At 40.4% G+C, this 11,652-nt stretch overlaps 1 protein-coding gene across 3 annotated transcripts in view; it reads right to left on the bottom strand.

Annotated features, from left to right (window-relative positions):
• Window positions 1-1,016: 1,016 nt before the first annotated feature.
• The window catches only part of CBLL1 (Cbl proto-oncogene like 1), an 11,281-nt gene continuing 645 nt past the window's right edge, over window positions 1,017-11,652 (bottom strand). The window contains exons 1-6 of one of the 3 annotated variants that reach the window (XM_042018337.1): window positions 10,067-11,461; window positions 9,073-9,240; window positions 8,622-8,722; window positions 8,294-8,377; window positions 7,405-7,478; window positions 1,017-6,889 (exon numbers count right to left, since the gene is read on the bottom strand). In XM_042018337.1, the coding sequence (XP_041874271.1) occupies window positions 5,848-6,889; window positions 7,405-7,478; window positions 8,294-8,377; window positions 8,622-8,722; window positions 9,073-9,112 (1,341 nt within the window). In that variant the 5' untranslated portion in view covers window positions 9,113-9,240; window positions 10,067-11,461 and the 3' untranslated portion in view covers window positions 1,017-5,847. Of the gene's footprint in view, window positions 6,890-7,404; window positions 7,479-8,293; window positions 8,378-8,621; window positions 8,723-9,072; window positions 9,241-10,066; window positions 11,462-11,652 lie in introns of those variants that run through there. The other 2 variants (XM_042018340.1, XM_042018338.1) reach the window with 2 other exon arrangements.

Here is an 11,652-nt window from a genome sequence, read left to right on the forward strand (position 1 = left end):
TATGGGATTTGTTGACAGGCTTCAGAACAATTAATTTCGATACTAATGACTCTTCGACACAGCACAGTGTCACAGAGGATAAATCCCCCTTCCAAAACTATTCACCATTTCTTAAATGGACATGGTACATAGACAGCCTTGGCCAGAGAGCTTGACACTCCCATGTCACATGTCCCTACCAGTTACTTGCCATGCTCTTAAATCACCCTACTCCTCATTTGTCAGTGTTGACACCAGCTTTATGAGATATTCCCTTCAGGTACTGGTTATTTCTGCAACTCTCCATTATTCCAGTATTAACATTTTTCTGGGCAGTTTACCCTCGTGCAGATTATAACACAAACATCTTGTGTTATAATCTGCATGAGGTGGTGATGCAGATTTACTGCTTTGAGACAGGGACCTTCAGAAACCTGGCTATTTAGGTTTCTAAACATCCTGCATTGGGTGCTGTTGCTACTTGGTTAGAGCACTACCATAAAGGGCTTTTTAGTATTTTACTCAGGAATTAAGCAAAAAGGCAAATTCCCTACCTGCTTTATGGAGAGCTGACAGGCATCATGTTAATTCCTTGTCACATATCCTGAGCCTCTCTTCAGCACAGTGCAGATGCTTTGTAACTAAATAACAGACATTTTCCAGCCAGCAAGAGGGATGGAAAATGGAGAAGCCACAGAGCCAGTGATGCTCAAGCCTGGTTACCACTTTGTGGTGCAGTGTGAAATATAGAAACAAAAAATTAAAAAGTGTTTATTCAAGGTCTTAGGCCCAATGGAGAGAGGATTATAACATGCAAATCTGTATTTTTTTCCATTTCAAACAGAGCTCTTATTAAGACAGAAGTATCCTTAAGCACTTTACTGAAATGCTACTCACAGTTCTCTATTCCTCACCCCCATGCTGAATGTGGAGAATTTATTTTCTCAGTCTTTATGCATCTGCTCCCTTCTGCCTCCTAAGATGCCTGAAAGTTTACCTGAGCCAGAAATGGCAAAGAACAAGTTGAGGAACAATCATCAGCACTTACGTGATTTTATTTAGTGGAGGAAATAATTCACCATAAATTGTCTTGGAGGTGCATTCAAGCATTGGTTTTCACAAATAAAACTGAAAAACCTCTTGACGACTGACACATATTCAGATCTATTTAGAGTTACTCATTTGTTTGGTTTTTTCAAGAAGTTATGCTGAAGCACTTTTGTGAAACATTACTACACAAAACTGGAAACCTTCCTGTGCACTTGCAGACATTACTCTTCCCATTACCAGAAGTGTATTACAATGAGTCCTACTGGCACTCGAGCATCACTTGAATTGTATTATCAAAATTACTCACTAAAGTTTCGTAATGACTGAGGTGATTTACCAGCTTTCTGCTGCTATTCCACCTCACGTTTCTGGATGCTGCATTTTTTTAATATTTTAATCTCTTACACTCATGAACTGAATCTACAATGAAAATGAGTTTTAAAAAGAGAAGAAAATACAACAACAGATTAATGCCTCATACGTAAGAGAATAAGAAGATCCCATTCAGAGTACGAAAAGCTAAAACTGGTGTCTTATGGCTAAGTCAAGATTAAAGGGAATTTAAACTCCATTATTTTCATTCACACTGCCCAAACAAATGCAGCCAGTTCCGTTTACAAACTGGTCAGTATGGATCACTAGTGTAATATACCTGAATACAGTGCAAAAGCTCACAATTGCAAAGGCACAATTACTGTATTAAGATGATTTATGAATTGCTAAGAATTGCTTTTAACACCATAAAAAAATAAATACAAAGGGAAATACAACTTGTATAGTACTGCTATTTACTTTAGATGTGTAATCAGGATGAAAATTAATCCAAACCTTGCACATTTTTCTGCTGCATTGGACTGTTTCAGATATATATGAAGAGGAAAAGTTCAAATTTATTTCCCATACATTCAATATTCCACTGCAGCTCCAATCCACTGTGCTCCTCCAGTTCCCCAGGCTTGACAGGGCCTTCTGCTGTGAACTTGTGCCGTCTTCTGTCAGCAGCCCAGCAATGCACACAGAGAAACACCTCAAAATCAGACAAGTTTTACAGAGCAGAAAACAGTTTAAGAGGAGAGAGGTGTGTTCAGACTTGATCCACAGGGAAAGCGTGTAAATTGCACAATGAGTTTTTGAGAACATCTGACTTTCACCTAAGGGGAAGAGAGTTTTTCTGCCTTGCTATGTGTGCAAATTCTGGAGTTAGGTAATAGTGGAGTTACTTCCACTTCAGTTTTTAACAGCTTTTGACAGTCTTTGAGAGCAGGAACTGAAAAGAAGTGGAAAATCCATCCAGTAAGGTTTTATAATTTTCTTGGACCAGATTTTGAAAAAATAATTCACATTTTTAATTTTTCTTTTATAAAAGGCATGAAAAATATCACTTATCACATGTAAGTAACCAGTCTTTACGTTAATAGCATTAAAAAAACCCCACTGAAAACAGAAAGTATAGTTCACACAATTGGTCCCCTGGTTATAAAGTATGCATGGCTGCAGGCAACCCTTTAAGCAAAGTCAGAGACGGTATCAAGGATAAAGTGTAAGGAGACAAACATCTAAAACACAGATGTTTTCAGGCCATCTGCTGGTGTCCTTTCATTCATTCCATGGTGAACACAAACCATCATCAAACTCTTTTTCGTTGCTTATGTGACATTGTTAGAGGAACGTACAATGGCTGTCAAATTTAAATGTCAGTTCTCTTCCATGTCTGAGATCTCCTTGGCAATGCCTCAGGAAGGAGATCACTGCCACAGACAAGGGTATTTATTCAAAATAAAAGTAATTAATTCAATTCAAATGTTTGTCTTTACAGTAAGAGTTCAGAAGGAATCTAAAGAAATCACAAGTACATCTCACCATTTCTAACACTGTCAATTACGCAATTAAATACAACATATGAATTTTGTAACCTCTCAGTAAAATGACCAGGTATTTAAAAAAAAAACAACAACCCAACCAACAAACCAAGGAAAAAACCACTCTAAAACACACATCAAATGCATAAACAAATTAAAAAGACAGTCAACACAGGGTCTCAACCAATGGAAGCATTTTTAAACTTTGTATATATGAAAACAGCAACAGTGCCCTCAGTTACACAAGTATACTCCAGATTTACTAATTAAAAAAATATATTTAGGTCTTCCTCTTACAAGAGGACACAGAAATTTGACTCAAGTCCAAGTCCTGCCTGCATAGGATGACTTTTCGGTTAAGTTCTCCATCACAGACTTTTGGACCATGGTCACTAAACAACTCAGGGGATCCTACTGGTTTTTTGGGTAATACATCATTGTCCATGTGACATATGTCACCTTTGTTTCAAATACAGAGAAAAAAATTCTCACATTATCTTCAGTGACAATGTTACAGATACATTCATCTTTTGTGCTTCTTGATAGAGCAAAAACTTCTGTTTTCCCTTAATCAATTCAACTGCCTCAGCATTTTCAGAAAAGCACTTTTTAAGTAACTTCAAGAATGGCTTTGAACCCAAAAATATTTTGAACTCTTCATCTGGGTCAAGAGACAGGAGAATACGTAACAGAAGTTTGCAACCCGACTTACTTCAAAAACCCAGCATGATGGAAAGAGTTGCCTCATTTCCTCATCACCTGTGACTGACAGGTAGCGGCTCATTGCAGAATGTCCCATTTTCCCGAACACAGAGCCCTGCTGAAGTGGGTGCTCGGCCCTTCCTCGGGAAGCCGCGCGTGTCCGAGCACAGCGAGCCGGCACCTGGAGCCCTCAGAGAGTCCCTGTAACACAGGAGTGTCGGGCTGAGCCTGGCTGGCAAAGGACAAGAATCAGACATGCAGATTTCCTCCCAGATGAAGTCATGTGCTGTAACGTAAATGTGCCTCCTCCCAGTCAGCTTCACAGTGACAGAAGAGGTCCTCGAAAGTTCCTCCTGTGTTTGTTAGTTACTGAAAGAAAAGAATGCTGGCAGAGCCATTTTTGTCTTCAAATGTATAGAAACAGTAAATTTTCAACCAACCCATTTCATAGCACACTATCACCATCAGCCTCTTTTTCTTCACCACTGTATTTTATTTAAAATTACTTAGTTTTCAGAGCAACCAAACCAATTAACTCTCTCTTAGAAAGAAGTATGTTACAGCTAAGCAGATTTTCAAGCAGTTGACACTTACTGGTCATTTGTATACCCCAGAATTTATTTGTATCCCATCTCTACAGAAGGATTTACTCGAAAGGCAATCTAAAAGATTTGGCTGTGGTCACAAGGAAATCAGTGGCAGTCAAGAACAGAGTAATCTAAAGAGCCCTTGATCAATTAAAAATACGAAGTTTAGACATAAAAATACAAAATTTGGAATGTTGTACTGCCACAGCTCTTTCATAAATTTAACACTTTTGATTCCAGAAAAGAAAGTTTACAAAATAAAAAGTAACACTGAGGCTTTAAGATGGCTCAGATTATTTGAGAACAGTAGGAAACTACAAACTTTAGAATAAACCCAAAGGACTTAATCTAAAAGCACCACTGTCAGAAATGTGGCATTTGGAAAAGCCATGGTTCAGTGCAAATACTGATCAGAAATGCAAAGATAAGGACTCCAACCAACAGATAGTACTGTCTTGTTAGTGCCTGCTTCTGCTACCAGCTACACTAAAAAGGAACCTTCTCATTTTATATTATGTTTCCTCTTTAAAAGTATTCATCTAAAACATAAATTTTGGACAAAAACAGACCTAAAAGCCTGCTTACATTGCTACTTTTTGAGAAAAGCAAAACACCTAATAACTGTTTTTTCAATTAAACCTGTATCACAAAATCAAAACAGATAAATAGTGTAGCCTTTTATTTTTTTTAACTACACACGGGATTTCAGACCACTTCTTTCATATTATGCAAATGGGAAGTTTTCCTACTGTACACATTATATAAATTGAGAGAGGCAAACATGACTTCCCTACCTAAAAGAAGCTGCTCTTCACAGACATGGCAAGCCAGTTCACAGCCACTTCCACACAAACACAGCCATAGGTAAACACAGTAGTTTGAATTCAACTCCAGTGAGTAGCTAACATGTAAACAGAACCTTCTGAATCAAAACTAGCTTTAAAACAAACTCCAAAATCCCAAACAAAAAAAACCACAATACATGGTTTCATGTCATGCCTAAAGCTGTATCTTTGATAGATTCATCTTGCTACATAAAGAAAAAACCAGAAAAGCTGGAATGTGGTAAATGCAGAATTCTGCATGTCTGATTTCTAGTGCCAAGAATTCATTACAGCCTGAAATCATTATGAGTAATGGTAAATGGCAGTAGGAGAAATATTAAAGTTCCTTTAATATTTCACTACATTGCCATTTGGAAGGAATTAGTGTTGAAATGGTGTCCCAGAACTATGTGTACGTTAACTTCATATAAAAACTCACCACATTTACAACCATATTTCAATTTAATTATCGTACACAGGTTAACAAAAACACTGGATTTAACAAAAACAATATTCAGAATGGTACAACACGTGTTCATCTTCTCCAGGAAATAATATTACAAGTGATCATCTTAGGACAATTTAGCCACACTAGCGACAGTTCTGTTAAAATGCAACTGTGGTCTACTAAGCCACTTATTTTAGCACTACAGAGTATTTGAAGTTAAGAGTCCTACGGTCAAGGCTTAAAAGTCATTTAAGATTCAAACCTCAAAATGTCTTACAGTCAAAATGACAGTATTTTTAAAAAACCACAACAAAATAACCCCAAAACAATTAATTAAAAGGCTTCTGTATTTAGTTTTATTCTCTTCATGGCATTCTCTATTCATATAGTTGCTTGTATCATTGGTAATAGGGTCTGTATCTGGCTTGATCAGGGTGATGTGGTCCAGGAAGGGGGGCCTGAGCAGGAGGCCCTTGCATCCTTGGAGGTGGAGGCGGCCCCCTTGGAGCTGGCCATATCCCTGGACTCATTCCCCCAGGCTGTGTGAAAGGGGGACTAAGAGTTCCTTGATCTTCACTGAACTGTGGCAAAGAGTTGGGATTATAGTGATGGGGAGGGGGTGCATTTACATTTACAGGTGGGCCTCCATGCTGAGGAGGGGGAGGTCCCGGAGGAGGATGGTTCATGTAGGGTGGCATCTGGGCAATGATGTGTCCGGGCGGCGGGGTTATGGGCGGAGGGGCAGAGGTCATTGGTGGCGGAGGAGCCTGGCTGTACACCATGTGAGGGGTGCCTGCCGCCTGTGGAGGGTGCTGCAGAGGGTGGCTGATGGGCGGGGGCGGCGGCGGGGGCGGCGCATAGTGCTGCTGGGGAGGCATAATGTGATGAGGGTGTGACACCACTGGCTGACCCTGGTATTCAGGATGATGGTGAGCAGGTGCGGGTGCTGGTGGAGGCGGCTCTCGAGCACCTGAATTGGAGTCATCCTGAATGGGGACAGTTATTAAGTTGCTGTGTTTTCTCGTTGAGATGCGGAAGGTGTCCTGGCTGACTGGGCGGGGTGGCGGCGGAGCCATGGACATCTCTGCGGGAGGAGCACGGATATCCTCGTGGGGCTGGTTGTAGTGCTCGTGTGGCACATGCTGCAAAGGAGGCGGTGGCATCATGATGTGCTGCTTCGGCGGAATGTGGCTCAGGTGATGTTTCTCAGGGGGCATTATGAAACGCTCGGGAATTTCAGCCGGCGGTGGGGCAATAGGAGGATGTACGGGTTCAATGGGAGGACGAGTAACAGGCTTCCCAGCTCTCATGTGACGGTGGTTGATGTGAGCTTGTAAGTCCCTCTGTGACAGGTAAGTTCTCTTGCATCCTTGAACAATGCTACACATGAAGAGAGACCCTCGTACACACTGCTCAATTCGCTGCACAGGTTCGTTACAGCTACATCAAAAGAGAATATTGATTTATTGTCATCACAGAGAGCTCAACATACATTTTTCCTTGTAACGTAATTAGCCAAATTAGAACTGACAATTTTGCCCCACTGCAGGAATGAAAGAAACTTTTCACTGATTTTGAAGTTTACCTAGTTTTAAAATCTCCAAATGTAACTATGAAAGAACATCAAAATTTCATGAGGTAGAATTTTCTAAGTAGCATCTCTCTCTCACACAAATGCATTAAGACTTAACACGGGTCATTCTCACTAAGTAAATTAAACTGCTGTTTACTCCTTTTCAAATTAGAGCAATAACAGGTTACCTACCCAAAACCAACAAAGTAAACACTGATCTCTTACAATCCCAAAATAAGGAAGAGGAACTAGAAAGGACAGAGTACTCTACTGCCTCTGCTAAATGTACAAAGTAAGAGCTATGTTGATTTCAGTATCTGAAAGAAGACACTTAAGTTACTTTCTTACATTTCCTTGAATAACAAATCTTGAAATAACTTACCCTGGACACATCTTGTCTCCCTTTTTCTCGTGTAGTATAGCACAGTCATAGCAGAAAACATGTTTGCAAGGTATCTAGAGATAAAAAATTGCTGTTAAGACATCGTGTATAAATATCTATGTCATCCTGCAGGATACAGCTCCTCCCTCCAGTGCACAGCTTATAATAATTACAGTAACTAAGTTACCTATGAGGTGAACAAGCATAGCAATGGTTAACAATTTACAGCATCTTTGCACAGAAACCTTCTAGAACAGTTTATGCTGAGTTTGAGTTTTTTGTAGTAGTACTGTTTGGGGTTAAGTGTTGCTAAAAAACACTTGCAGAAGTTTGAGTCTTGCACTAATACCAACACTGAACATTCACAGAAGCTGCATATGCGATCTGATTACCCTTGTCTTGCTGGCCAGGAAGGAAAGTTTTAAAAGCATTAACTGTCAGTAAGTCAGATGCTGAAGCCTGTTACATCACACTTAGAAGTCTAAATTAATCTCAGGGATTTTTAAAGGTACATTAAAGTGAACAGTGTCTTCTAACTTCACTGCAAATCTTCAATTGAGAAAAAAAGCTTATTTTGAAATCTAAGTGGTATAAGGTCAAAACCCCAGAAGTTGAAGGTTTTTTCCCTTGTGACAGTGTTCTGTTGGGTTTTCTTTAACATTTTCAGACTTACTTGATTAAATCAGGGGGTAAAGCAAAATCAGCCAGACAGAAGGAACAAAAAAACTTGAGCAGTGAAGGCCTCCAGTTCCATCCTGGTACTATTCTGCTGTTTATTCAGATGCCTGTTGAAATCAGTAACCTCTAAAAGCCTCATACAGACACAGTAAAACCTAATTTTACCTAAAGGGGAACCATGGCTGCATCTTCCACTGGTAATTTCACTCACCATGCGTCCATACATTTTGATGGGCAATCCACACTTATCACAGAAATGGACTGGTGTATCATCCTTTTCCCCCAGCAAGTTTATCTGGTAGGACAGAGAAGGGGGTGAGAAAACAAACCCCAACATCACTAAAGCTTCTCACTTCAGTTATCATCAACATACCCATTATTTCTGAATTAGTTGAAAAAGAAACAAGACCACAAACAGAAGAAAGCAGAGGACGTATTTTCAGTCAGGCAAAAATAACTGAGAAACTTTTAATTGACAAAGTATCTATCATGACTACCTACAGCTTGCTATGAAACACAGGTAAAGACCCATTACTTACCTTATAGTCCCAAAAGATGGGTCCAGGAAATCTCCTTTGATTGGCAAACATTTCACCTCCTTTACATTCGTATCGCTCCTCTTTGTTATAATCAAATTCTTCTGTGGAAAGGAGAAAGAGAAGAAAGACACAAGCCAACCACAACACTTTCATAATTGACACCAGCTGCTATTAAGAGCTTGGGTCATTTACACTGAAATCATCAAATAATGCCACAGCACTTCCAATCTGCTGAGCCCATTCTACAGAAGGTAGAGCCAAAATAGCAAGACAGCCTGTTTTGGAAATGGGCACTACTGAAGCCCTACAGTGCAGCAGTACTTGGAGATTTGGAACTTGTTTTGCATTTGGACAGAACCCTGGACCCTTAAGTCTCTAAGACTGAATAAAGTCTCGAACAATGCTGCAGAATAATACAATTCCCTACTACAGGGAATTTATATTAATTTACCTTCATCACCAGCTTGTGTCTTCGAAGGCATCCTGTTCATATTTCTTGGAGTTCGAGGTGCAGGTTTGGTTTTATTGGTCTGTTTTGAAATAAGCTTTATAGGGATTCTTCTACGGACATCAAGACCACCCAATGATCCTGAACTATTTGTTCCTTGCAAATCATTGTCTGTGAAAGAAAATTTTTAAAAATTATCTAATTTTTCATTTATCTAATAGTCTCTAAAGAGGCTAAATATTAACAGAAATGTTTTATGAAAAATAATTTTTAAAGCCTGCTTAAGACTCATACAACATATCAAAATTTAATCACTAGAAAATAGGAGTCTTCACATACAATTTATTCCAGAAGTCAAGTCACAAAACTGTATTGGGAACAGCCATGATTTTAGGAAATATACTTTAAAAATAAAGCTATTTAAATAACTTAGTTAGTCACTTATTTCTTCACAACAGAAACATTAATCATATAGCTCTTCTCACAGTGTGAAGAGCGCTGAAGAGTCAATTCTTTGTACAACCTTGACTACACAGAATTTCTTATGTGAAAAGATAATTTTTACAATTTATGTATATTGTTTATTATAGTAGGAAGGAAACTAGCTTATATATAAACTCAACATCTTGGCGTATTACTTAGAAGTTTATTATAAAGTATCACAAAAATATTGGTACTTAGGAATATGTAGCTGTATCCTTCCTAAACTGAAAATTATTGTTTCCAGCTACATACAGAACTCTCCTTAACCAGATTTAAATCTAAGTACCAGGGTGAACAAAGCAAGAAATAGCCTGACACATGCATCAGCAGATATAGGCTTCAAGAGATAACCCAGACCAGGTAATGCAACAAGCAACACCAATGAAGGTTCATCCTTCACCAATGAAGGGAGGTGTAACTCCCTCAGCCTCCAGCAAGTTTATCTGAAACCACCACACAGCATCTCATTCGTACAAAAATAAAGTTATGTCCTTCACAGATCTTCCCAGCTCACTTGGATTTTAACTGAAAATGCCATTCTGACAGGTGTTTCAAAGCAGGGCATGCTCAGCCTGGAAGGGGTGAGCCCCGAGCAGTTACGACACTCCAGCCCTGGAACGACTGCCAAGGCCCCAAAGGATTGCAGCACAGGAGCACCTAGACACTGAAATTAAGGCCCATTAGTGTAGTTATGCACAATGCCTCACCAACTACTGTCCCTTAAAGTCTATAACCACCACACACAATGCAACAAGTAAAAAGAAAAACAAGAAAAAATGGGATTGCTCTCAGTTTTACAGCACCTACCACCAAAGCTAGGAAATGTGTCGGTTTCAAACTGGGACTGTGCTCTGACAGTCCTGTACCTCCAAATCTAAAGCCCTCTATTTCCTCAGATAGATCAAACTCTTCTTAGCACTGTGGTTGACAGTTTCACTCTAAAAGGCAATGTGCAAAAAGGCAAAAGCAATAAAGCTTGCTTTTACTTCTGGTCATTTGTTATTTCTTTTGGCTGTCCAGATGAACCTGCAAACACTCAACTATGTCACCAGGCTTCCCCAGGAAGTGCTGGACCAACACATCAAAGGTAAAGCTGTCTGTTTTCCACATGTTGGGAAATTCTGTTTTCTACCAGAATACACAAAACCACAGCACCATAAACCACAAACAGTCTCTGCAGCAACTCAGTCCATTTGCAAACAGGGATAACTAAAATTTAAAAAATCAAAAACTTGTGTATTATTTAGTCCGCTGAACTGCCAATAGGTGCTGTAGCTTTTCCTCCTTACAGCCTTGCAAGCCAGGAATATTTACATGAGTTAGCTGCTCAACTAACCCTAACTAGCAAGTTTATTAGTCATTCATGTTTCAAAGGAGGATAATAAATTCCAGTCTGCCTGAGCGTAACTTGCAGGATTATGTCCAGAAAAAACTACAACAAACATACCAAACTTGTTAAGACTACTTAGAGAAGCTCTAATTGAGGTGATGCAACCTACTGAAATGTCACCTTCATCAACCTAAGTTGTATTTTTGCATTTCAAGCTTTATTAAAATTCAGAAATAGCGCTCAAATACTTTAAACAGATAGAGTCATAACGCAATCTTTTCTAACGGAAAGGGAAAAATCCTCCAAAACCACCCAAACAAAAAGCCCACGTCCATTCATTTATTCAATGCACTACGCCAGCGCATTAACTAGCAAAGGATCACAGCTACGCCAGCGCGCTCACCGGTGAACGACCACATTTAAACAACGAAACCAAATTTAAGCACACGAGGAAGTTTCCTCCCGGGCTACAACTACGGAATCAGGAAACACATTACGGACACCGATGCCGGGAAACGCCGCGGTCAAACGAGCGTCTCTCCCCCACCTCCGGGACGCCACAGGCTGCATCCGGTGCTGCCGGGCCCGGGCACCCCGGCCCGGCCGGCGCAGTCAGCGGCTGCCGCTCCGCCCGGGCACCCCGGCCCGCCGGCAGCGGCCCCTGAGCCCGGCCGAGCGCCCTCGGGGCAGCGCCAGGCGCCGCCGAGCCGGAGGTAACACCAGGGCCGCGGCGCCTGCCCGGGGAGGGAGAAGGCCCCGCGACGCACCCG

This window comes from Corvus kubaryi, unplaced genomic scaffold, assembly GCF_017639235.1.
Source record: "Corvus kubaryi isolate FWS band 111438036 unplaced genomic scaffold, C.kubaryi_AGA036_p1.0 137, whole genome shotgun sequence".
NCBI classification, from domain to species: Eukaryota; Metazoa; Chordata; class Aves; order Passeriformes; family Corvidae; genus Corvus; species Corvus kubaryi.